Source organism: Jaculus jaculus, chromosome 8, assembly GCF_020740685.1.
Source record: "Jaculus jaculus isolate mJacJac1 chromosome 8, mJacJac1.mat.Y.cur, whole genome shotgun sequence".
NCBI classification, from domain to species: domain Eukaryota; kingdom Metazoa; phylum Chordata; class Mammalia; order Rodentia; family Dipodidae; genus Jaculus; species Jaculus jaculus.
The window spans coordinates 116,541,398-116,569,119 of NC_059109.1; the positions used below are offsets into that span (position 1 = coordinate 116,541,398).

The window sequence follows — 27,722 nt, forward strand, 5'->3', positions numbered from 1 at the left end:
CCTCAGTATCCACGTAAGCCAGATGCACAGAGTGGCAGATGTATCTGGAGTTCATTTGCAGTGGCTAGAAGCCCTGGTGGTTTTTTTTCCCCTCTCTCTTTCTCTCCCCACTTTTTCTCTGTCAAATGAATAATAAATAAATAAATAAATAAATAAGAATTTAAAATAAAAAACATGACAAGAGCCAGGTGTGGTGGCGCACACCTTTAATCCCAGCATTTGGGACGCAGAGGTAGGAGGATTGCACTGAGTTTGAGGCCACCCTGAGACTACAGAGTGAATTGCAGGTCAGCCCCGGCTAGAGCGAGACCCTACCTCGAAACAAAACAAGAACCTGACATGCAGACTCACCGACCACAAGTTACCTTCATGATCTCCTCACTCTGGGCACCTCACCACACTGTCCTCCTCACTGCGCATCAGTCCTTCACAGCTAACTGAACTCACTTTTCCCTTGACGAGGAGTGGAGTCCCACCCGCTATTCCTTCCTCTACAGATTTCAGTTCCTGACCATCTCCAAGGTCTTTTCAGCAATAACATTTTGCCATTTCTTTCCTTTGTTTTTTTTTCTTCTGAAATTCTATTTCTGTGAAGCCTTCCTAAGGTTCCTGATGGCTCTGAAGATGTGTGGAGAGGCCTGTGATGTTGCCAAACACTAACAGATGGCAAGCTGCTTACAGGGACAGGTGGGGGAGACACTCTTTCTGTCATTCTCTGGATGCCAGGATCCACGAGGCTCTCTGAGTTAGCTCTTCTCCCATAGGCCTGGGCTTTGCAAGGCCACATGCATTTCCTACTACTAGGATCACGTAAACTGTAAGGGACCCCATTTTCCTCAAACACAATAAGGTTTTGCATATAAGTTAGCCCAGCTTTTCTGGTTGCATAGACACTTACCTGCCCAAAGTGATGAGCCAAAATTATGTCCACAATGTTGGTTGTCAAGCCTGAGAGCTGAAAAGATAAAAGTCTGGGTTAAGAAAGAAAGCATAAACCAGATGTGGTGGTGCACACTTTAATCCAAGCACATGGGAGAAAGAGATAGGAGGATCACCGTGAGTTTGAGGCCACCCTGAGATTACATAGTGAATCCCAGGCCAACCTGTGCTAGAGCAAGACCCTACCTTGAAAAACAAAAACAAAAACACAAATAAAACAAACAATCCCCTCCCCTCCACACAAGGCATGGAGACAAACGCCTGCAATCCTAGCATGAGGGAGACTGCAATAGGAGGGTCACAGATTTGAGGTTACCCTGGACCACAAAGCAAGCTACAGGCCAGCCCAGGCTACACCAAGACCCTCCCTCAAAAAACAAAACAAAGTCCCATCAATCTAGTGTCATATATTCAAAGAATCCCCATTAATTTAAATAAAAAGTAGTGAGGAAAAACAAGTCTCCAGTCAGTGTAAGAATATGGCACGTTTGAAGCCAAGCATGGTGGCGCACGCCTTTAATCCCAGCACTTAGGAGGCAGAGGTAGGAGGATCGCCATGAGTTCAAGGCCACGCTGAGACTCCAAAGTGAATTCCAGGTCAGCCTGGGCTAGAGTGAGACCCTACCTCAAAAAACAAACAAGCAAAAAAAAAAAAAGAATATGGCATGGCACATTTGAAATAGGAGTCTGTCTAAAGATGGCCATGATCCTACATGTGCCTACAAGCTCATCTACTTGGGAGGCTGTTGTAGAAGGGATCACTTGGGCCCAGGAGTTGGGAAAAAATCTAGACTACCTATATCAAACAAACAAAAGAAAGAATGAAAAAAAAGGAAGGGAAAAGAAAGGAAAGTAAGGAGAGGAAGAAGAGGAAAGAAGGGAGGGAGGAAGAAAAGGAGGTGCTGGAATAAATATTAGCTATTCTTTGAAAACATGCAACCTGGCTGACTACTACTTCATTCCTGCTGCATTTTTGGAATGATGGCAGAGAGAGCAAAAGTCATGCCCAAACCATCCAAAGACAAAATCATCTTTTTCTTTCCAGTTTTTGCTATCTTTATTTCAGGGGGTGGGAGGAATGGCTATATTTACACAATGTTCTTACATTTTGAACATTTTTTTTCTCCTAAGCCTTCCCATTTCAAAATGATAAATCTCACAGTCTAATAAATGCAGCAATCTGTGTAAATCTGGAGACTTAATCTATTTTCAGAAAAATTTCCAAGTCAAATGATGTGGCTGATTCTTGAGCTTTTTCCTTGGTTTTGAGCTGAATTCCTACAGAGGACTTGGATCAGAGGTGAGGTATTGAATTGGCGGTGAGGCAGGAGATGAGGGGGTGAGACAGACAGACATGGACTTGGGCAAAAAAGAATCCTGTAGTGGAAGAAAGGTTAAGGAAGAAAGGTGCCCTGAAATCTTCACTTGTTTGTTGGAGATACACAGGACAGACATTAATAGAATAAGCAGGATTAATTATCTGTATAATTAATTAATAGGATGAGTAGCCCATCACTTAATGTGTATAATACAAGTATTCACAAATGCTCTTATATCCAAAATGTTGTATGAACTTTTTTGTTTTTTTAAATAATTTAAAATTTTTAAATTTTATTTATTTATTTGAGAGAACGAGAGAGAAAGAGGCAGACAGACAGAGAGAATGAGCGCACCAGGGCCTCCAGCCACTGGAAATGAATTCCAGACACATGCTCCAGCTTGTGCATCTGGTTTACATGAGTCCTAGGGAATTGAACTGAGGTCCTTTGGCTCTGTAGGCAAACATCTTAACTGCTGAGCCATCTCTCCAGCACCTTTTTTTTTTTTTTTTTTTTGAGGTAGGGTCTTACTCTAGCCCAGCCTGATGTGGAATTCACTATGTAGTCTCAGGATGGCCTTGAACTCACAGTGATCCTTTATGTCAATGTTGCAGTCAAGTTCATATTGCTGGCAGAAATCACCTGACCAAGAGCAGCTTTTGGAAAAAAAGGGGATTTAATTTGGCTTACAGACTTGAGGGAAGCTCCATGATGGCAGGAGAAATGATGGCATGAGCAGAGGGTGGATATCACCCCCTGGCCAACATAAGGTAGACCACAGCAACAGGAGAGTGTGCCAAACACTGGCACAGGGAAGCTGGCTATAATACCCATAAGCCAGCCCCAACAATACACTGCCTCTAGGAGGACTTAATTTCCAATTGCCATCAGTTGGGGAGACTAGCACTCAGAATAGCTAAGTTTATGGGGGCACACCTGAATCAAACCACCACTTTCTGCCCCTGGACCCCATAAACTGTTAACCATGCATGATGTAAAATGCAGTGCATTCAGCCCAACTTTCAAACTCCTCACATTTTTTATCAGTCCTAATGATGTTCAAACATCCCCATAATCCAAGGTTTTTAAAATATTTTATTTTTATTTATTTACTTATTTGACAGAGAAAGAGAAGTGTGAGAGAGAGATAGAGAGAATAGGCATGCCAGGGCCTCCAGCCACTGCAAACAAACTCCAGACGTGTGTGCCCCCTGGTGCATCTGGCTAATGTGGGTCCTGGGGAATCGAACGTGGGTCCTTTGGCTTTGCAGGCAAATGCCTTAACCACTAAGCCATCCCTCCAGCCCATTCCAAGGTTTTTTAACTGAGCTGTAATACAAAAAAAAAAAAAAATCCGCAAAAAAAATTCACACTGCAAAAGATGGCATTGGACATAGCAAAGAAATATTCAACCAATACAAGATTTAAAACAACCAGGGTAAATACCAAACTCTGTAGCTCCAAGACCAACAACTCTAGCCAGTGACAAATCTCCAAGTCTGATAATCCTAACCAGCAACAAGTCTCTGGAGTTCTAATTCCATCCCTCCAGCTAGGCTACACACAGTCCTGGAAAACTTCATCAGGGAACAGAAGCTCTCCTTAACAGCTTTCTCATGGCCCTGACATCTCCACTGGGTCTCCACTACAATCCATGGTTCATCCTCATGGCTCCTTTGGGTCTCCATGCAAGCAATCCTGCTTCACATTGCCAATGGCTATTTACAAAACAAGACCACATTGCAAATTCAATGACCCTCTCTTTCCTGCATTTCTACAACCCATATTACCAGGTGGGGTGCCAATTCATTAATCTAGGGAGGAATAAAGCAGACTTTGAAGAACAGGACACTCCTTTGAGCATTCAGGCCCCTTCAAAAAACTGTATTCTTCTGTTTTCCCAATGCAGGTCAGCTGGCCCAATCTCAATGGCTGTAATCTCTCAAACAACTGCAGGTGAATGGGCAGCAGTTTAGGCCCAAAGATTTCTTTTTTTTCTGTGCCATATCCCTCTGCTCACACCAGCCCATTCCTATGCAATGCAACCCTGCACAACTTCTCAGGACACAGGCATAACAGCGAGTCTCTCACACAAACTGCTTCTTAGCCCAATCCAAGCAAAGCTCTTTCTCACCCTCATAAACCAAGCCTCACAGTCTATAGTTCTTACGCATTCAGGTCTTTCAACTCTGACCAGAATAGTCCATCAAGCTGTACTTAAAGCACTACAAGGCATCTCTTAGGCCAAGGTTTCAAGTCCTTCCACATTCCTCTTGAAAATCAGCTCCCAAAGGCCAAAGCCACACAGTCAGGTATCTAGCAGTAATCCCACTCCTCTGGTACCAACACTACTGCTGCAGTCAGGTTTGCATTGCTGGCAGAAATCACCCGACCAAGAGCAGCTTTTGGGGAAAAAAAAAAAAAAAAAGATTTATTTTGACTTACAGACTTGAGGAGATGTTCCGTGATGGCAGGGGAAAAACAATGGCATGAGAAGAGGGTGGACATCATCCCTTGGCCAACATGAGGTGGACAATAGCAACAAGAGAGTGTGCCAAACACTGACATGGGTATACTGGCTATAATACCCATAAGCCTGCAATAGACTGCCTCCAGGAAGATTTAATTTCCAATTGCCATCATCATTCAGAATATCTAGTTTATGGGGGATACCTGAATCAAACCACCACAGTCAGCTTCCGAAGTGCTGGATTAAAGGTGTGCACCACCACGCCTGGCTGTATGGATTTTTTCAGATTGTTACACATTGCTAAAGCATTCAGGTTAGTATTTCTATATTTACTGTGGTGGTATGAATATAAATTGTCTCCCCATGAACTCATGTGTTTGTGATTAAGTCTCATATTCAATCCCCAGCTGGCAGAGCCTTTAGGAGGTACAGCCTTGCTGGAGGAGGTGTGTCACTGAGGACAGGTCTTCAAGTTTATTAGCCTAGCTCCAAGCTCAGTACTTAGACTACTTCCACCCAGATATGTGACAAGATGTGAGCCAGCTTCCTGCTTGTTGCAGTCAGCTTTGCACTACTGGGAGAAAACACTAGACCAAGAGCAGCTTGTGGGAGGAAAAGGTTTATTTTGGCTTACAGACTCGAGGGGAAGCTCCATGCTGGCAGGAGAAAACAATGGCATGAGCAGAGGGTGGACATAACTTCCTGACCAACGTCAGGTGGACAACAGCAGCAGGAGAGTATGTCAAACACTGGCAAGGGGAAGCTGGCTATGACACCCAAAACTTGTTCCCAACAATACACTGCCTCTAGGAGGATCCAATTCCAAATTGCCACCAGCTGGGATCCTAGCATTCAGAACACATAAGTTTATGAGGGACACCTAAATCAAACCACCACATTCTGTCCCTGGCCCTATAAACTGATAACCATCCATGATGCAAAATGAAATGCATTCAGTCAATTTAAAAAGTCTCTATAGTTTTTACCACTCCCAATGATGTTCAAACATCCCTATAATCCAAGGTCTTTTTTTTTCATATTTAAGATTTATTTATTTATTTATTTGAGAGCAACAGACACAGAGAGAAAGACAGATAGAGGGAGAGAGAGAATGGGCACGCCAGGGCTTCCAGCCTCTGCAAAAGAATTCCAGATGCGTGCGCCCCCTTGTGCATCTGGCTAACGTGGGACCTGGGGAACCGAACCTCAAACCGGGGTCCTTAGGCTTCATAGGCAAGCGCTTAACCGCTAAGCCATCTCTCCAGCCCTAATCCAAGGTCTTTTAACTGAGCCATAACACACACACACACACACACACACACACACACACACGCACGCACGCACAAAATAATGCCACAGAATAAACATTCACACTGCAAAAGATGGGACTGGGCATAGCAAAAGAAATATTCAACCAATACAAGATTTAAAAACAAATGAAAGGGCTTGAGGGATGGCTTAGCAGTTAAGGCGCTAGCTGGCAAAGCCAAAGGACCCAGGTTTGATTCCCCATGAACCGCATAAGCCAGATGCACAAGGTAGTGCATGCTTCTGAAGTTTGTTTGCAGTGGGTGAAGGCCCTGACATGTGCTCTCTCTCCCCCTCTTTCTCTCTCTCTCAAATAAAGTAAAATAATAAGAATGAGGAAAAATAAAACAAACAGGGCAACCATCAAACTCTGTAGTTCCAAGTCTGATAACTCTAGCCATGAGAAGTCTCCAAGTCTGATAATTCTAACCAATGAGAAGTCTCTGGAGTTCCAATTCCACCCCTCCAGTGAGGCTACTCACAGTCCCAGAAAACTTCATCCAGTGCTGGAAGTTCTCCTTGGCAGCCATCCTATAGTCCTGGCATCTCCATTAGGTCTCCACTGCAACCCACACTCCATCCACATGGCTCCATCCAGCCTCCATGCAGGTAATCCAACAAGCCTACTTCACACTGCCCATGGCCATTTCCAAAATACAAAATCATGTTGCAAATTCAATGACCCTCTCTTTCCTGCATTTGTTATACTGCATAGTACTAGGAGGGTGGCCAATTTATTAAGCCAGGGGGAAATACAGCAGACTTTGAAGAACAGGATGTTCCTTTACCATTTGAGCCCCTTCAAAAGAGTCTGAATTCTTCCTGTTGTCCCAATGCAGGTCAGCTGATCCAATCTCAATGGTTGTAGTCTCTCATACAATTGCAGCTAAATAGGCAGCAGTTTTGGCCCAAAGATTTCCTTTTTTCCCCTTGTGCCATATCCCTCTGCTCACCCCAGTCTATTTCTACACAATACAACCTTGCACAAGTTCTCAGGACAGGGGCATACCAGTAAGCCTCTCACACAAACTATATCTAGCTCAGTCCAGGCAAAGCTCTTTCTCACCCTCATAAGCCAAACCTCACAGTCCATAGTTCTTACTGCATTCAGGTCTTTCAACTCTGACCAGAATAGCATCAAGCTGTACTTACAGCACTGCAAGGCATTTCTTAGGGCAAGGTTTCAAATTTGTCCACATTCCTCCCACAAATCAGTTCCAAAAGATCAAAAGCCACACAGTCAAGTTTCTAGCCACAACAACTTCACTCTTGGTAACAATTTTACCGTTGCAGTCAGTTTCCCATTGCTGGCAGAAAACACCCGACCAAGAGCAGCTTATGGGAGGAAAGGGTTTATTTTGGCTTAAAGACTCAAGGGGAGCCAGCCATGGTGGTACACACCTTTAATCCCAGCACTCAGGAAGCAGAGGAGGGTTGCCATGAGCTCAAGGCCACCCTGAGAATAAATAGTAAATTCTAGGTCAGCCTGGGCCAGAGTGAGACCCTACCTTGAAAAACAAACAAGCAAAAAGACTCAAGGGGAAGCTCCATGATGGCAGGAGAAAATGATGGCATGAGTAGAGGGTGGACATCACCTATCACCTTCTGTCCAACATCAGGTAGACAACAGCAGCAGGAGAGTGTGCCAAACACTGGCAAGGGGAAGCTAGCTATAAAACCCAAAAGCCCAAACCCTCTATAATACTTTACCTCTAGGAGGCTTCAATTCTCAAATTGCCACCAGCTGGGGACCTAGCATTCAGAACACATAAGTTTATGAGGGACATCTGACTCAATCCACCACACTGCTCACACCATGCTTTCCTTGCCATGATGAGACTTCCCCTAGAAAATGTCAGCCTAAAATAAACCCTTTCCTCTCATCAGCTGCTTCTGGTTGGATGTTTTATCCCAGGGACAAGAAGGTTAGCTGGGTGTGGTGGTGCACACCTTTAATCCCAGCACTTGGGAGGCAGAGGTGGGAGGATCGCTATGATTTCAAGTCCACCCTGAGACTCTATAGTGGATTTAGGGTCAGCCTGGGCTAGAGTGAGGCCGTACCATGAAAAAAACAAAAGGTAACTAGTACACTTACATACTAGACATGAACAAGAGCAAACTTTACACAAGTCAGGGTGTGTCAAAGAATTCCACAACATGTGTGACCCAGTAAGTTCACTCTTAGCCATAAGTCTAGAAAAAGGAACATGCATGTCTCCTGAGAGTCATAAAGATGCTTATAGCACCATTTTCATAACAATTAAATAACAGCTCATTTTATGTATTCCCCAAGTGTATTCTCTGCATGTACTATGTGCAGAAATGGAAAAGAAGCAAGAGAGGAACTGCTCCATACAACAGGAATGTCTCACAGACACAATGATGGATGGAAGGAAGAAGCTAGTCACAAAGGATGACCACAGTTACATAAAGTTTCAGGATGGATAAAACCTATCTATGGGTTGGAGAGATGGCTTAGTGGTTAATGTGCTTACCTGCAAAGCTAAAGGATCCAGGTTCAATTCTCCAGGACCCACATAAGCCAGATGCACATGGTGCATGTATCGAGTTTGTTTGCAGTGGCTGGATGCCATGCTCGTTCTCTCTCTTTCTCTCAAATAAATGAATAAATAAATAATTTTTTAAAACAACAAAAAACCCAGGCATGGTGGTGCACACTTTTAATCCCAGCAGTTGGGAGGCAGAGGTAGGAGTATCACCATGAGTTCAAGGCCACCCTGAAACTACATAGTGAGTTCCAGGTCAGTCTGGTCTACAGTGAGACCCTATCTTGAAAAACCAAACCCAACAAAAACAGGCTGGAGAGATGGCTTAGCCCTTAAGGCATTTGCCTGTGAAGCCTAACTACCCATGTTCTCTCCAGATCCCACATTAGCTAGACGCACAAAGGCGAGGCAAGTGCAAGGTTGCACCTGCCCACTAGGTGGCGCAAGCATCTGGGGTTCGAGTGCAGTGGCTGAGGCCCTAGCACACCAATTCTCTCTCTCCTCTTTCTCTCCTGCGTGCTCTCTCGTAAAAAAAAAAAAAAAAAAAAAAAAAAAAACAAGGGCTGAAGAGATGGCTTAGCAGTTAAGGCACTTGACTGTAAAAGCCAACAGACCTTGGTTCGATTCTTCAGGACACATGTCAGCCAGATGCATAAGGTGGTGCATGCATCTAGGGTTCATTTGCAGTTGCTGGTGGGCCTAGCATGCCCATTCTCTCTCTCTCTCTTTCTCACTCTTTCAAAAAAAAAACAAACAAAAAAAAAAAAAACTATCTATGGTGACAGATGTCAGAAAAAGGGTGTTGCTGGGAAGAAGAAAATGTCAAACAGGAAAAGGCCCAAGGAAATCCCACAGAGAGATGGACATAGTCTATCTGGCTAGTAACATAAAATCCGCCACATAAAACCTATGAAGTTGGGGCTGGAGAGATGGCTTAGCAGTTAAGGCATGTGCCTGCAAAGGCAAAGGACCCAGGTTTGATTTCCCAGGACCCACATAAACCAGATGCACAAGGCGGTGCATGTGTATGGAATTCATTTGCAGTGGCTGGAAGCCCTGGCGTGCCCATTCTCTCTCTCTGTGCCTCTTTCCCTCACTCAAATAAATAAATAAATATAAAATATTTTAAAAAGTCGATGAAGTTGTGGGCTGGAGAGATGGCTTAGTAGCTAAGGCTTTTGCTTGTGAAGCCCAGGGACACAGGTTCGACTCCCCAGAACCCACATAAGCCAGATGCACAAGGTGATGCATGCACATAAGATGACACATATGCACTAGGTGATGTGTAAGGTGGCTCATGCATCTGAAATCCAAGTGCAGTGGGTAGAGGCCCTGGTGTGCCAATTCTCTTCCTCCTTCCCTCCCTTTCTCTCTTTCTTTCTCATTAAAAAAAAAAAAAAATCTAGCTGGGCGTGGTGGCTCACACCTTTAATCCCAGCACGCAGGAGTCAGAGGTAGGAGTTCAATGCCACCCTGAGACTCCATAATGAATTCCAGGTCAGCCTGAGCTACAGTGAGACCCTACCTCGAAAAACCAAAAATAAATAAATAAATAAATAAATAAAAATCTATTGAGTTGTATACCTAAAATATTTATCCTTAAACTTTTTTTTTTTTTTTTTTTTTTTGAGGTAGGGTCTTGCTCTAGCCCAGGCTGACCTGGAATTCACTATGGAGTCTCAGGGTGGCCGTGAACTCACAGTGATCCTCCTACCTCAGCCTCCTGAGTGCTGGAATTAAAGGTGTGTGTCGCTGGGTGTAGTGGTACACACCTTTAATCCCAGCACTCAGAAGGCAGAGGCAGGAGGATCACCATGACTTTGAGGCCACCCTGACACTCCATAATGAATTCCAGGTCAGCCTGGACCAGAGTGAGACCCTACCTTAAAAAATAAAAATAAATAAATAGATAAAAAGTGTGTGTCACCGTGCCCTGCTAAACTTTTAAACATCTTGATGAAACCTAAAAGGTGAAAATGTTTTCACATGGTCTGGTGGTGCAGGAGTGAAATCAAAGCACCCCAGGAGGCAGAATTTGGAGGATCACAAGTTCAAGGCCAGCTTGGGCAAGGAGAGTTGAGGATGTAGTTCAGTGGAGAGTGTTACCCTAGTATGCGTGAGACTAGGATTAGTCCTCATTACCACCACCACCGCCAAAAATCATGAAAGAAGTGAAAAAAGACAGGAATGAGAGATGAGCCAATGGCCACCATCACTTGGTACTTACTTTGGAAGCTGCCCAGTCAATCCAGCCTTTCGCACACGGGTCAATGTTAATTAGCACAAGACCTTCCACTAGCTCCGGATGATTGAGCTGGAGGGAGATAAAGACAACAGTGGGAGAGCGCTACTCCTCAGTTCTTCTAAAACTGCTGGCTGGGTAGCTGGTTTGGACTGTGCCTCAACGCCTCACCTTTGCAAGAAGACTACCGACGGGTGTGAGGGAGAATGCACAGAAAACAGCTCTTGAGCTCTGCCTGCGCATCTGGGAGCCAATTCCTATGGTGCTAGGAAATGACCTTCCCTGCCTGAACCCACAGGGAACAGCAGACGCCGGCGCCACAGTGGAGGAGAGCACGCTGCAGTGCTTCTCCACACAGAGGCTCTGCCTTCGGGACCACGTGGCGCCAGGGATTGCTCAGACACTTCCGAAGCTGTCTCTTGCCCCCTGAAACCATCTCTTAAGACTTTCTTATCTCCCAGGAGGAATTTCAAAGAGATCCTTCAATAGGAACACTATGATGTCAAATCAAAACTCTGGGCAACTTGTTTTGTTTAACTATACAACATAGGTCACAGCAGAAAGTCTGACAGAGAAATTATGAAGGCAGGAAAAACTTTCATAGTTTACCATGCATCAACTTCACTTAATATTTTGATAAGTTCTTTCCAATCCTTTACAATGCATATGACAAACTTCATACAAACCTTTTCATACAAACCTTTTTGTTGCGTTACAGTATTTGCAAATCATCTGTTATTTCAAGTTTTTCTTCAGCTCTCTCTCTCTTTGTTGTTGTTTTGAGGTAGGGTCTTGCTCTAGCCCAGGCTGACCTGGAATTCTTTATGTAGTCTCAGAATGGCCTGGAACTCATGGTGATCCACCTACCTCTGCCTCCCAAGTGCTGGGTTTAAAGGCGTGCGCCACCATGCCTGGCCATTAAGCTTGCCTTTTAAATTTTTTTTGTTGTTTATCTTGATTTATTTATTTGAGAGAGACAGACAGAAAGAAGGAGGCAGAGAGAGAGAGAGAATGGGCGTGCCAGGGCTTCCAGCCACTGCAAATGAATTCCAGACACATATACCCCTTGTGTATCTGGCTCACAAGGGTCCTGGGGAATGGAGCCTCGAACCAGGGTCCTTAGGCTTCACAGGCAAGCGCTTAACTGCTAAGCCATCTTTCCAGCCCAAGCTTGCTTTTATTTTAGTTTATTTCTTTGTAAGCAGAGGGGGTTGGGAGAATGGCCACACCAGGGCCTCTAGCCACTGCGGGGATGGGGGGGGGAACCTCCAGATGCATGTGCCATTTTGTGCATCTGGCTTATGTGGGTCCTGGGGAATTGAACCTGGATCCTTAGGCTTTGAAGGCAAGCACCTTGACCAGTAGGCTATCTCTCCAGCCCCATAAGCTTATTTTTACTGGCTCTAGAAAATTCCATCAGAAGCTGCATCCAGGTCTCTTTACAGACAATGTTCTGCCCTCACTTGTGATTTTACATAAATGCTACATGCAAAACACGGCTTTATACAAACCTGGGTCTAGAGCTGAGAGAATTCACAGAAGAACCAACGCAACACAAAAGCAGAGCAGGGCCTGGTCACTCAACACAGCATTCACGTAGCTGAGCCCAGACAGTGCCTCAGGGGAGCCGAGGCCAGTCCTCGGAGTACTCACCGCAAATCTGCTGAGGATGTAGGCTCCCGCTCCAACTCCAATACCAATGATGCTTTTCACACTGTGGATAGGACAGATGACAACCGACAGAGTCAACTACTTCTGCAGGTGACTTCACACAGTGGACAGAGCACAGCCTGGGTGCGGATACTGGCTCTGCCCCCTACTTACTAGCTCTGGGCGTTTCTAAAGCTTGTCTCCCTTTCTAAGCTTCAGAGCCCTGTGTGTGTGACAAGGACGTCACCACCTACCTTCAAATTTGCCTCTGTGCTTAAATGAAATATGCCTGAAACCTGGAATTCATCTGCACGGTCCCACCATCAAAATCTGCGGATCCCGCGGAGTGTATCCTGACCCTTTCCACTTACTACCGCCGGCTTGAGGGCATCCCCGGCAGCAGTCAACACCAAGCTCTCCTCTTTCTCTAAGTCGGTCTTTGTGGTGGTTTACGCTCCCTGCAGTTCACTTACCTTTCCACAAAGGATTTCAGCAACTATAATCTTTTTGTTTTCCACATGTATGTGTGTCTTAGTCTAAGTGTGGGCCATTGTACGTGTGTGCGTGTGTGTGTGTGTGTGTGTGTGCGCGCACGTGCACAGGTAGGCCAGAGACTGACTTTCAACATCTTCCTCAATCACTGTCCATGCTATTTAGTGATGGATGGTCTCTCACTCGAACCCAGGGCTCACCAAATTGGCTGGTGGTGCTTGCCGGTTTACTATGAGGTTGTCTCCAGGTGCTGGGATTACAGGAGGCCCCACCTGGCCCTCTACATGGGAGATGGTGACCTGCACTATGCTCTTCATTCTTGGATGGCGAGTGCTTATCACCGAGCCATCTTTCCATCCCAAGAATAATTTTTGTAAAAAAAGAACTCCCAGAACTCGGGAGGCAGAGGTAGGAGAATCGCCATGAGTTCACTGCCACCCTGAGACTACATAGTGAATTCCAGGTCAGCCTTAGCTAGAGTGAGATCCTACCTCAAAAAAAAAAGAAAGATTTTTTTTTTTAATGGGAGCTAGGAAAATGGCTCAGCAGTTAAAAGCAAAGCCTGCTGGCCTGGGTTCAATTCCTTAGTTACCCACATTAAGCTAGATGCAAAAAAAAAAAAATGTGTCCAGCATTTGTTTGCAGTGACAAGAGAACCTGGCACACCCATACATACACACGAACACACACACAAATATGCACACGTGTAGAAATAAGTAATAATTGAAGCCTTAGATAGCTTTATTGATGTGCAAATTATATACTGACAATGATCTGTGTTTTTTTTTTTCAATTTTTTGAGGTAGGGTCTCACTGTAGCTCAGGCTGACCTGGAATTCACTATGGAGTCTCAGGGTGGCCTTGAACTCACAGCAAACCTCCTACCTCTGCCTCCCTAGTGCTGGGATTGAAGGTGTGCACCACCACACCCAGCTCTGACAGTTATCTTTTTTAAACATATTTATCTATTTGAGAGAGAGAAAGAAGCAGAGAGAGAGAGAGAGAATGGGCACACCAAAGCCTTCAGTCACTGCAAAAGAACTCCAGAAGCATGTGCCACCTTGTGCATCTGGCTTACATGGGTCTGGAGAGTCAAACCGGGATCCTTTGGCTTCACAGGCAAGCGTGCCTTAACTGCTAAGCCATCTCTCTAGCCTTTTTTTTTTTTTCCAGGTAGGGTCTTACTCTAGCGCAGACTGACCTGGAATTCACTATGTAATTTCAGGCTGGCTTTCAACTCATGGTGATCTCCTACCTCTGCCTCCTGAGTGCTGGGATTAAAGGTGTGCACCCCCACACCCATCTCAGGGTACTTTATTGTCATTATTTGTTGGCCTACTTGCTAACTATGACTTTCCCAACTAAGCTCAATGGAGGTAGTGACTAGTCTGCTTTTCTCATCATCATCTTTGCAGGAATGCACAGGGAAACAAAACAACCAACTGGTACTTAATCCGAACTGTCCACTGACAGGCATCACCATGGAAACAAATGGCATCACCATGGAAACAAATCTCTGGGCTTGTCTGTGAGGGATTTTCTAGATGGGGTTATTTGAGAATGGAAGACACACTCTAAATGTGTGTGGGGGTAGGGGTGCCATTACATGCGCTGGATGTCCTGGACTGCATTGAGCATTCATGGCTTTTGGCTTCTTAACGCGGATGCAAAATAACCAGCTCCTTCAGGCTCCCAGCACCATTCCTTTCCTGCCGTGATGGAATGTAATTTCAAACTATAAGCTGAAATAAACCCTTCTTTTCTAAAGTAGTTTCAGGTCAGGTGTATGTTTACAACAATGATAAGTGAATAAAAAACAAAATAAAAAAATTTAAGGGCTAGAGAGATGGCACTGTGGTTAAGGTTCTTTCTGCAAAGCCAAAGGACCCAGGTTCAATCCCCCAGGACCCATATAAGCCAGATGCCCAAGGTGGCGCATGCGTCTGGAGTTCATTTGCAGTGGCTGGAGGCCTTGGCATGCCCATTCTCTCTCTCCCTCTTTCTCTCAAATAAATAAATGAAATATGTTTACATCAATGAGAAAATAACTAATACACCAACTAAGCCATGGTCCTGAGCCTAGAGCTCAGAGGAAGAATGTCTGACTAGTAAGGGTGAAAGCCTGAGTTTGATTCCCAGCAACACAAGGGAAAACATGGGAGACTATAGAAGGAACCCACCTTAGGTATGTAAGAACAGAGGGCAGCATTTCGGCCAGCTCATCCATTGCGGGGTATTGATACCTGCAACCCAGAAGGACAGCTCCTGAATTAGGAAGAACCCACAGTTCCCAGTCTTTCTACAAGAGTAAGACCACTGTAATGGCCAGAGGATGAGAGGGGTGAATCTGGACACCAGGTGGTCATTGCATTCATGACCTGACAGTAGTTGTCATTACCTGCACAAGACCTGCACAATATTGGGCACATCAGCATTTCATCATGGAAGATGGTGGAGGGCCCACACACACAACCCCCCTCCCCAAAATCTAGATTAGCCTAGGAGTCTTAAAGAAACACATGATCTTTTACTAAAGGCTCAAGAGATGTGAAGTTGTCCCTAAATACAACTGTGGCATGTTGCATAATTCTACGCTACTGTCATGGTAAGAAGAAAGAACAGAGGGACGATGGTTCTCATACCAGAGGCAGAAACATGAAAAGGCCAGGTTAACCGGCTGGCTCTCCCGCTCCTCCCCAAGCCACCACAACCACCTCAGCTGGCTCCAAGCTCAGTAAACTTCCAGCAGTGAGTCAACTCAGTCTGCTGATCCTATTGGAATATTTAGGCAGTTAAAGGTAACCAGAAACAAAGCTTTCCTGGGTCTACCCCGTTAGAAAACTTGGACTCTGCAACAAGAATTGCTCATTCATTTCACATAGGCACAGGATAATATGGCTGGGTATTTTATTAATTGCTTGTATATGATATGAAACATAGGATCCTAAAATGCTCAAGCAAGCCTAGGAAGTAAACCAGAGTGGTACAGGATTTTGGTGTTCAGGAGGGGTCTCCTATAATTTACAAACCCCAAGTTTTGGGCTCTGTCCTCTTTTACAAAGAATTGATAAAGATGGACTGAAGAAGGAAAAATTATGAATTACTGCCCGGCATAGTGCACACACCTTTAATCCCAGCATTCAGGAGGCACAGGTAGGAGGATCACTGTGACTTCGAGGCTACTCTGAGACTACATAGTGAATCCCAGGTCAACCTGGGCTAGAGTGAGACTCTACCTCAAAAAAAAAAAAAAGTGATTTAGTTTATTGAAGGGGGAATCATAAAGTTTGGGGGATTTACTTAAGGGAGAAATCAGAAAGTAGGAAACACACTCTCATGTGGAAACACTACACTGCATTGTTTATAAAGTTAACTTAAGAGAAACTGAGTTTTCTTGGGGGAAGGAATTGAAACAGAGCCACAAGCATGTGGACTTGGGCTTTTAAAGAGAAATTAGGGGAAAGCTGATGGGAAGTAGAATCTAGGAGCTTGTGTAGGGAAACTTGGGAAGAACCCACACATGATAGAATCGGAAACCACAGGAAAATCACGTGTGTCATCAAAGAGAGATGTTGCCCCAAACTATGAAGGAGACACAAGCAGAAAAGCCATCCAAACCAACAAATAGTTTCATGCTTGCCGTGTCCACCACCACCCAGCCAGATGGTGGGAAAGCTTGACTCATGTATCCTTGCGGCCTTAGTGAATTAGGTATGGGCAGGTCAAGCAGAGAAGCAGAGCTGAGCTGAGCTGAGCAGGGCAGAACTGAGGGACTCCCCGTTAGGAAGAAGACAGGAGCCTTTACAGGCAAGGGGAAGATTTGTTGGTAGGCTAAGGGTGGATCCCTGGGCCAGCCCATCCGAGGCTGTCTGTCTAGGGAGCACACTAGACTGGGCAGCACTGGACACTGTAGAACAGTCTCCATTTCTCCCAAGTTCCGTTCTTTTGTTTTGTGTTGTTTTCCAAGGTAGGGTCTCATTCTAACCCAGGCTGACCTGGAACCCACTATGTAGTCTCAGGGTAGCCTCAAACTCAAACTCACAGTGACCATCCTACCTTTGCCTTCTGATTAGTGGGATTAAAGGTGTGCGCCACCATGACCGGCTGCTGAAATTTTGTTCTAGTGTATCACAAGAAAGTCCTTTCTCACCAAGCATGGTGGCGCACGCCTTTAATCCCAGCATTCGGGAGGCAGAGGTAGGAGGATCACAGTGAGTTCAAGGCCACCCTGAGACTACAGAGTGAATTCCAGGTCAGCCTGGGTTAGAGCAAGATCCTACCTTGAACCCCCCCCAAAAAAAGGAGTGTGCTGGAGGAGGAAGTATGGCTTATGGTGTATGGTGTTTGGCATCAGGGGCTGACATTGGGGTGGAGTCCGGCTCTAAGGTGGATCCTGAGCCAGCGTGAACTCTGCCTGTTCAATTTTCCCTCTCCAGCTTCTTCCGCAAGGATGACGCAGCTCCAGGCATCTGTAAGCCTAAAATAAACTCTCTCCTCCCATAAGCTGCTTCCGGTCAGGTGTTTGTCCAGTAACGAGAAGGTACTGGAAACAGCTGAGATGTGTATTCCACAGCAGTCACTGGTCAAAGGCAGGACTGGAGATGAGCTGGGGAGGAGGGAAGGACAGCATCCCCACTCCCCCTCCCAGACCCCTGTCCAAGGAATACTTGGGAACCTGTCACTCTGCCACACAAAGCAGGTTTAGATGGACACTCAGAGTGCCAAGGTCAGTCAAATGGTACCGCTGTCTGTCAGGAAGGCCCTCAGAATAAATGGTTACTCCAAATCCACCCCAGGTGGGAGTTTGCATGGTGTGGTACCCCCAGGGAAGCTCAGAGGGATAGGAGTTCCGGCCTGTGCAGTTCTGGAAGGGACTCAAAATGACAGATGACAACCAGGTGGGAAGGGGATCGATTAAGGACAGTGAGAAGTGGGTGCTCCAGACACATCATGCCTTGGGATCCCAGGGACACAGGTCCCTGCCATGGAGATCATTTCTGGCAACGGAAACATACCGTTTTCCCCAGGAGATTTATTCCCAGGCATCTGAGGCCAAGGGCAGAAGCAGGAAGACAGCGAGGAGATGAGCATCACCTCTGGGCTGATCCCTTCAAGGGGGAGGGAAGCAGCGCGCACTCTGGCTCCCCCACAGCTCAGCGGTTGGCTCTTTGGGCTGCATGCCTCCCACAGAGCCACCCTGTGGCCTTACCCTGTGGGGAAGGAGGCTGCCCCTTCCTGTTGGCCTGGGGCATCCACATGACAGACAGCAAAATGTTGAGTGATTTCTTGCATATCCTCAAAGTTGAAGAAGGTGTTGAAACAGGATTTATCTACAAGATAAAAATACCCATAAATGACCGATTCTCTATTTCTCTCTACTTTCCTTCTGCTCAGTGATGTGCATTATTGTTCTTTTTTGTTTGTTTGTTTGTTTGTTTTGTTTTTTCAAGGTTGGGTCTCCCGCTAGCCCAGGCTGACCTGGAATTCACTCTGCAGTCTCAAGGTGGCATCAAACTCATGATGCTCCTCCTACCTCTGCCTCCTGAGTGCTGGGATTAAAGGTATGCGCCACCAAGCCTGACTAATACATATATATTTTGAAGTAATTTTTATATGTGTGTTCATCTATATTTATGCATATTCATGTGTGGGGCATATGTGTGTACATATGGAGGCCACAGAACAACCTCTAGTTTTATTCCTCATGAATTATCTACCTTTTATTTATTTGAGAGAGAGAGGGGCAGAAAGAGAAGGAGTGAGAATTGGTGAATTGGTGCACTAGGGCCTTTAGATGCATGTGCCACCTTGTGCATTTGGTTTACATGCATCATGGGAAATCCATCCTGGGTCCTTTGGCTTTGCTGGCAAGCACCTTAACTGCTAAGCTATCACCCCACCCTACCTTTTTTTTTGAGGTAAGATCTCACTATAGCTCAGGATGACCAGGAATTCACTATGTAGTCTCAGGCTGGCCTTGAACTCTTGGCATGCACCACCAGGCCCGGCTTTTTTTTTTTTTTTTTTGAGACAAAGTCTCCCACTGACTGGAAGGTCACCCAATGAGGATACATTAGTGTTGCAGTTACCTCGCTGCTGTGATAAAGTGGATGATGGAAGAAAAGGTTTTATTCTGGTTTACAGTCTCAAGGAGGAGAAACTTTATGATGGCATGGGACAGTATAGCAAGAGCAGAGGCTGGAAAACACCTCTGTTCATAGCAAGTGGAAAATAATAGCAAGAAGACAGCGGGCTGAGCCCACCCCCAACAACACGGCTCCTGCAGCAGAGCTTCACCTCTCAAATTACCATCAGCTGAGGGCCAAGAATACAAGATACATGAGTGTATAGGGGTCATCTGATTCAAACCACCGCAGCTACCTACACTCATAAGCCCCAGGGGTTCTCCTGTGTCTACCTCTTCAGCAGTAGGTTTACAAACCTGTTCCACCCCCGGCATTTTTTCATGGGTTGTGGGGATCAAACTCAGCTCCTCATGTTTACAAGGCAATCACTTCACTCACTGAGCACAGCCTTGAAGTAATTTTATTTATTTATTTATTTATTCAAGGTAAGGTCTCACTCTAGCCCAGGCTGACCTGGAATTCACTATGTAGTCTCAGGCTGACCTCGAACTCACAGTGATCCTCTTACCTCTGCATCCCAAGTGCTGGGATTAAAGACATGTGCCACCATGCCTGGCTTCGAAATAATTTTTTAAAGTTATCATCATCATTATTTTGTACTATGGGGACTTGGACCTACATCTTGCGCATGATAAAACATGTCCCACCACTGGCTTTCCTCTCAGCCCTGAAAGTAATTTTATACAATATTTTATAATTTTATACAATATTTCTGGTGCCTGTGTTTTTTGTGGCATCGTGTCAGCACTGGATTCAAATTTGTAGCATTTCAGATTTTGCATTTTGATTTTGTTTTATTCAAGGTAGGATCTCATTCTAGCCCACGCTGACCTGGAATTCACAATGTAGTCTCAGGCTGGCCTCAAACTCACAGCAATTCTCCTGCCTCTGCCTCCCAACTGCTGGGATTAAAGGAATGTGCTACCACTCCCACCTAAGATTTTGCATGTTTGATTAGGTATACTTAGCGTGCACCATGCAGAAAAATCTACAAGAAGGCTAATTTTAATAATTCACTGAAGTGCTCACAAAGAAATAGTTAAAACTGGATTTTCTAATCTCTACCATGAAAAAGTGGTCCACTTCTAATTCATTTTATCAAATAATCTTCAGTCCTTTAGCAGACATGACACAAAGGTAATATAATTCTAGTAACGTCAAAATAATATTGACCTGCACACTTCCCAGGAACGCTTACGTTGACATTCACTTTCTTGTTGCTGCTGCTGTTGTAGGGTCTTGCTCTAGCCCAGCCTGACCTGGAATTCACTATGCAGCCTCAAACTCATGGCGATCCCCCTACCTCGGCCTCCCTGGTGCTGGGATTTAAGGCATGTGCCACCATATATGCCCAGCTGAGCCTGACATTAGTAAATGTAGCAATAAAGAGAGAAGGTTAAGATAGAGAGGAAGGACATTTCTCCTTTATTAGAGTACTACTATCGTTTTCTTTAATATACAAAGATCATGCATGAAAAAAGGATAAAATCAAATACATACGGTTGAGTCCAATGTCATGGTATGTCAGGATAACAGGTCTGTTTCCCTTCGGTGAGCCTCTGACAGTGATGTGGACCATACCATATTTGGTTTCAATGTCATGTTCCTATAACGAGACAATGGAAACTCAGCAAAGACAGAATGAAGTGTTTGGGTTGCCAAAGTTTCACAGTTTGTTTCGCCCCATTTCCCACTACCTGGGGCAAGAAATATTAATGAACCTTAAACTTACCAGAGAGATGCTGTTATAAATTTATACTTTCTTTCTTTTTTTTTTCTTTTGCTGTTTACCTCCTTTGAGACGAGGTCTTTCTTTTTTTTTATTTTTTATTTTAATTTTTAAATTTTTATTAACATTTTCCATGATTATAAAAAAAATCGCATGTTAATTCCCTCCCTCCCCCCTGACACTTTCCCCTTTGAAATTCCATTCTCCATCATATTACCTCCCCATCTCAATCATTGTACTTACATATATACAATATCAACCTATTAAGTACCCTCCTCCCTTCATTTCTCTTTAAATTTATACTTTCTAATTTTTTTAGATAGATGATAGATAGATACCTAGATGAACAAACAAATACCCTTTGGGCTAGAGAGCTGGCTTAGTAGTTAAGGCACTTGCTTGCAAAGCCTAAAGACCCAGGTTTGATGCCCCATGTAAACCAGATACACAAGGTGGCACATGCAATCTGGAGTTCATTTGCAGTGGCTAGAAGCCCCGGCATGTCCACTATTTCTCTCTATATCTAATAAATAAATAAAATAAAAAATAATAAAAAGCCAGGTGTTAGCTGGGAGGCACTCTGGAGGCAGAGATAGAATGATTGTCATGAATTCAAGGCCACCCTGAGATTCCATAGTGAATTCCAGGTCAGCCTGGGCGAAAGTGAGACCCCACCTCAAACAAACAAACAAATACACTTAGTCTTCCTCAGAGCTCAGTTAGGAGTCCAGGAAATCAGGGATTTGTTGAGAATAAATTTACACTTGGCTATGGGAAGATCAGAAAGTTGGATAAGAAGCCAGGTTACTTTTCTTAGGGAAAGAAAGGTTAAGGAAACTGAAGGGAGGAAGTTGTTTCTGGATAGGATTTTGGAGGCTTTCAAGCTTCTGAGCACAGGTTCAGCTCTGGATAATTTCCATAATCACAATGTATGTGTCTACCTAGGATCTTGACCCGTTCTCAGCAGTGCCCTTCAACATCACCTGCCCCTTACAGCGGTGGCTCCTGGCTGCCATGTTTGTAGAACACAACAGAAAGAGAGTAGTATAGGCCCACCAGGGCCTCCAGCCACTGCAAACAAACTCCAGGTGCATGCGCCACCTTGTGCATCTGGATTTATGTGAGTGCTGGGGAGTTGAATCTGGGCCAATGGGCTTTGCAAGAGCCTTTAACCACTGAGCCATCTCACTATCCCCAAGTGCTTTGCTTAAAAAGCACATTTTGCAGACAGGTACCAGTACAGAGGAAATAAGATTTAGAATTTATGCCGGGCGTGGTGGCGCATGCCTTTAATCCCAGCACTCGGGAGGCAGAGGTAGGAGAATCACCACGAGTTCGAGGCCACCCTGAGGCTACATAGTGAATTCCAGGTCAGCCTGAGCTACAGTGAGACCCTAACTCTAAACAAACAAACAAACAAACAAAAAAGATTTAGAGTTTAGGTCAGAAGTTTCCCCTTGGAGGGAGAAGCGCAAAAGGACTCATACAACCTGTCAGGTGCTAGGGACTGGTGCATACCTCACTTGAGAGGCAGCATCGCTTAGTATTTAAGGCTAGTGTGGCAAAACATTTAATCTTGATTGCACCAGTAGCTCTGCAACTGTGGACCAATTACTTGAGTCAAGTCTCTCTGATTTGGCACAATGGAGGAGGAACTTGCCCACAGAATTGTGGAAAAGGAATATTTGCTAAGGGATTCGTGCCTGACAGAAAGAATAAATACTACTGAGTAGTTATAACATGAACATTCTGTCAAAGTTGGAACAATCTTCCACTCCACTACTATGAGCATTTTGAACTGTATAATGTGTATTAAATCTTGTCATTTCTAGTTGGTGGTAATAGAAAACTGAAAATGAGGCATGTGTGGTGGCACACACCTTTAATCCTGTGAGTTTGAGGCCACCATGAAATTACATAGTGAATTCTAGGTCAGCCTGAGCTAGAATGAGATCTGGCATCAAAAAAGGGGGGAGGGGGCTGGAGAGATGGCTTAGCAGTTAAGCGCTTGCCTGTGAAGCCTAAGGACCCCGGTTCGAGGCTCAGTTCCCCAGGTCCCACGTTAGCCAGATGCACAAGGGGGTGCACGCGTCTGGAGTTCGTCTGCAGAGGCTGGAAGCCCTGGCGCGCCCATTCTCTCTCTCTCCCTCTATCTGTCTTTCTCCCTGTGTCTGTCACTCTCAAATAAATAAATAAATAAATATGAACAAAAAATATTTAAAGAAAAAGGGGGGGAGGTGCTGGCGAGATGTCTTAGTGGTTAAGCCAGATGCACAAGGTGGCACATGTATCTGGAGTTCATTTACAGTGGCTGAAGACCCTGGTGTGTCCATTCTCTTTCTGTCTCTCAAATAAATAAAGAAAAGAAAAAAACTAAAATGGCCTGAGAATAAGACAAAGCAAAGAGAAAGAAGGCACTCACCTCCACAGGGATTTGTGTATTCATCCGTGGTAAAGCAGCTTGCGGACAGCTAGAACGAGGCTCCATGAGGGCTTGAAGAAATGCAGAGACCCTGGCAATGGAGCTGATTCAATGGTCAGACCACTGCAGGGGGGGAGCTACTGGCTCCTACCCTAGCATTCTAGAGTGTGACACCACAATGGCACCCTATGCTCAATTCATCACCCAAGGTGGCATCTCACAGACTCGGGTGACCATTTCCAAGGTTGTGAACTTTGTGGACATGTTTCCTTTATACTTTGGGCTTATGAAACCATCTAACCACATGCAGGTCCCTGACATCCTTCTCTCCAGGACTGCCTTTCCCTCTCAATGAAAGACGCTGCCTTAGTCAGAGACTCTTCTAATAAGTTAGGATAGGACCATAATCTGGTGACAACCAACTTCTACCTCTCTCCCTTTAGCTAAGTGTGCTCTTACAGTCTCACTTGTCATTTCTCTCAAATCTCAGCTAATCACTTCATGTCTGTCACGATTTCTTCCCCTTCCTGGACAGTCTGAAATAATTTAGAAATTTGAGATAAGATGTTCTGGGAAGTATTAACTTTTTCTTTTCTTTTTTTTTTCTTTTTTTTTTCTTTTTTTTTGAGGTAGGGATTTGCTCTAACCCAGGCTGACCTAGAATTCACTCTGTAGTCTTAGGCTGGCCTCTAACTTAGCAATATTCCTACCTCTGCTTTCCGTGTGCTAGGACTAAAGGTGTGCACCACTGTGCCCAGCTCTTTCTTTTTTTAAATTTTTTTTCTGATTTATCTTTTATTTATTTATTAGAAACAGAGAGAAGTCGAGAGAGAGGGAGGGAGGGAGGGAGGGAGAGAATGGGCATGCCAGAGCCTCTAGTCACTGTAAATGAACTCCAGATACATGCACTACCATGTGCATCTGGCTTACGTGGGACCTGGAGAATTGAACTTGGGTTCTTAGGCTTCACAGGAAAGTGCCTTAACCACTAAGCATGCAGCCCACATTCCCTCAAGAAGCTTTCCTTGAACCTCAGTCGTGCTGACCCTCCCTTGGGTTCCTGTGGCCCACCTGGAACTGTTGCTATGGCCTGGGGTTATAGTCTGCCACTTGGTGGCAGGGACAGTGGCAATGAGAGGGGGCTACAGTTAGGGTAAAAAAGGCACAAAAAAAAAAAAAGGCTAGAAATCAAAGATGATCTGACTTCTTTTTTTAAAAAAGTTATTTATTTATTTATTTGAGAGCGACAGACACAGAGAGAAAGACAGAGGGAGAGAGAGAGAATGGGCGCGCCAGGGCTTCCAGCCTCTGCAAACGAACTCCAGACGCGTGCGCCCCCTTGTGCATCTGGCTAACGTGGGACCTGGGGAACCGAGCTTCTAACCGGGGTCCATAGGCTTCACAGGCAAGCGCTTAACCGCTAAGCCATCTCTCCAGCCCTGATCTGACTTCTTATCTCTTGCCTCGTTCCCTAGACCTGTTTTTCCACAAAAAAACAGGGTCCCTCCTGGGAGGGAGGCCTCTCATATGATTTAGACATTGTGGTTGGTCACATTCAGCCCCTGAGACTTGGTGCCAGGGCTAGCTTCCTAAGACAGCCCCTAGCCCTAACCAACCAGCTGTCCCTCTGGTTCACCTGAGCTGGAAGACAGCCCATCACTAAAAGGTTATAAATACCTTTGCAAGGGGAGGGCAGGCTCTCTGACTACTTGGGACCTTCCAGCTATGGGTGGGTTTTTCCCTTGGCTGGGCCTGGGCTGGCTCATCCAGCCCCAGCCAGGAAGGACCCCTAGCCCTTACTCTCCAAATGGCAGGAGCTCCTTGAACTCTTATTTCTTTTCACATTTTTTCCCCAGGTCCTCCACATGGCATCTCTAGCCACGTGGGTGCCTTTCCTTGGCTCTGTACTAACCTCAATAAATATAATAATTTAATGATTATCCTTACCACTATTCTTTTTATTCAATTCTTTGAGTAACATTAGAAACAAACCTAGGGTTTGGGGTTCAAGAACTTTCCAGGACCCATAGCACCCTATTACAGCAAGGCAGTGAGCTGTCTTCAGGTGTGTCAGGAATCATGGCTAGGATCAGAAGGGGGCAAAGGGGAGCAGAAGGGAATGAGACTGGCATCACAGGCGGAGGTGACATGACACACACTATTGTTGCTGGGAGTCTGACATAGCCGTGACTTGCAAGATTCTGAGGGACTGGCTGAGGGGCCACTTCCCTTCTTTTTATTTTATTTATTTATTTATTATTATTATTATTTTTTTTTTGGTTTTTCGAGGTAGGGTCTCACTCTGGTCCAGGCTGACCTGGAATTAACTCTGTAGTCTCAGGGTGGCCTTGAACTCACGGCGCTCCTCCTACCTCTGCCTCCCGAGTGCTGGGATTAAAGGCGTGCGCCACCACGCCCAGCTTTATTTTATTTTTTAATTTTCTGCTTATTTTTATTTATTGATTTATTGAGCAACAGACAGACAGAGAAAGAGGCAGACAGAGAGAGAATGGGCATGCCAGGGCCTACAGCCACTGCAAAATGAACTCCAGACACATGCACCATCTTGTGCATTTGGCTTACGTGCATCTTGGGGAATCGAGCCTCGAACTGGGGTCCTTAGGCTTCACAAGCAAGCACATAACTGTTAAGCCATTTCTCCAGCCCACCACTTCCCTTCTTAGTGCCTCTTTTCCTCATGTGGAAATGGGGACAACCACACCCAATATTTGGGTCTGACAGTGCCCTGAAAAACCTGCCCCGGGACCAGGTTTCTGTCCTCTTGTCTTGAATGTCTCCACACACGCTCTCCTAGGCGTTCCCTTTTTCTTTTACTGTTTTCTTCTTTCCCATTATATATTTGTTTATTTTTTGAGGAAGGGTCTCACTCTAGCACAGGCTGACCTAGAATGCACTATGTAGTCTCAGGGTGGCTTCACACTCATGGTGATCCTTCTACATCTGCCTCCCAAGTGCTGGGATTAAAGGTGTGTGCCACCATGCCCAGCTTCATTATTTAAATTTTTTTTATTAATTTTGAGAGAGCGAGAGAATGGGTGCTCCACAGCCTTCAGTCACTGCAAACTAACTCTAGACGCATGTGCATCCTTGTGCACGTGTGCAATATCGTGTGCTTGTGTCACAGTGTATCTAGCTACATGGGACCTGGAGATTCAAACGTGAATCTGCAGGCAAGTGCCTTTACCCATAAGTCATCTCTCCAGCAAAACCCCCCCCCTTTTTTTCTTTTTTTGGTTTTTTGAGGTAGGGTTTCACTCTAGCCCAAGCTGACCTGGAACTCACTATGTAGTCTCAGGGTGGCCTTGAAATCATGGCAATTCTCCTACCTCTCCTGCCTCCCAAGTGCTGGGATTAAAGGTCTGCACCACCATACCTGGCTTCATTTTTTTTCTTTTTATGATTATTTTTACCTATTTTTTAGTTGACAGCTTCATACTTATGAACAATAAACCATAATTCCCTTCCCCACTTTCCCCTTCACAAATCCATACTCCATCATATCCCCTCCCTCTCTCCATAAGTCTCTTTTATTTTTTAAAATATTTTAAATTATTATTTTTTTTTTAAATTTTTTTTTGTTCATTTTTTATTTTATTTATTTGAGAGTGACAGACATAGAGAGAAAGACAGATAGAGGGAGAGAGAGAGAATGGGCGCGCCAGGGCTTCTAGCCTCTGCAAATGAACTCCAGACGCGTGCGCCCCCTTATGCATCTGGCTAACGTGGGACCTGGGGAACTGAGCCTTGAACCGGGGTCCTTAGGCTTCACAGGCAAGCGCTTAACCACTAAGCCATCTCTCCAGCCCTTAAATTATTTTTATATATTTATTTGAGAGAGACAAAGAGGCAAAGAGAGGGAGAGAGAATGGGCACACCAGAGTGTTTAGCCACTGCAAAAGAACTCCAGATGTATGTACCACCTTCTGCATTTGGCTTATGTGGGTACTGAGGAATCGAACTTAGGTCCTTTGGCTTTGCAGGCAACCTTAACCGCTAAGCCCTCTCTTTTATTTTGATGTCATCATCTTTTCCTCCTATTATGAGGGTCTTGTGAAGATAGTGCTAGGCACGGCGAGGTCATGGATATTGAGGCCAATTTCTGTCTGGGCGCTTGCACTATAAGCAATCCTACCCTTCTTTTGGCTCCTACATTCTTTCCGCCTTCTCTTTCACCATGGACCCTGAGCCCTGGAAGGTTTGATAGAAATATTTCAGTGCTGAACACTCCTCCGTCACATCTTCTCAGCACCATGGTGCCTTTTGGGACATCTCAGAGGTCACCTCCATCTGAAAAGAGCATCTTTAATCAAAAGTGACAGCAGCATTAATATATGGGTGTAAATGTTAATAAAGTGCTTACAGGGCAATTTGGTGGGCCTTTTTTTTTTTTAATGAGACTATGGATCAAACTACATTCTCTAGGTTGTCCTCAAACTCCTTTCATCTACCATTATCCTATAATTCTAGGCCCTTGTCC

General features: G+C 45.0%; 1 protein-coding gene across 1 annotated transcript in view; it reads right to left on the reverse strand.

Moving 5' to 3' along the window:
• LOC101598416 (protein NDRG3) overlaps nt 1-20,673 on the reverse strand; it is a 41,011-nt gene extending 20,338 nt beyond the window's left edge. The window contains exons 1-6 of the mRNA XM_045156018.1: nt 20,574-20,673; nt 18,137-18,257; nt 15,108-15,170; nt 12,439-12,499; nt 10,771-10,857; nt 899-955 (exon numbers count right to left, since the gene is read on the reverse strand). Coding sequence (XP_045011953.1) covers nt 899-955; nt 10,771-10,857; nt 12,439-12,499; nt 15,108-15,170; nt 18,137-18,257; nt 20,574-20,652 — 468 coding nt within the window. The 5' untranslated portion in view covers nt 20,653-20,673. The remainder of the gene's footprint in view (nt 1-898; nt 956-10,770; nt 10,858-12,438; nt 12,500-15,107; nt 15,171-18,136; nt 18,258-20,573) is intronic.
• Nucleotides 20,674-27,722: the final 7,049 nt, after the last annotated feature.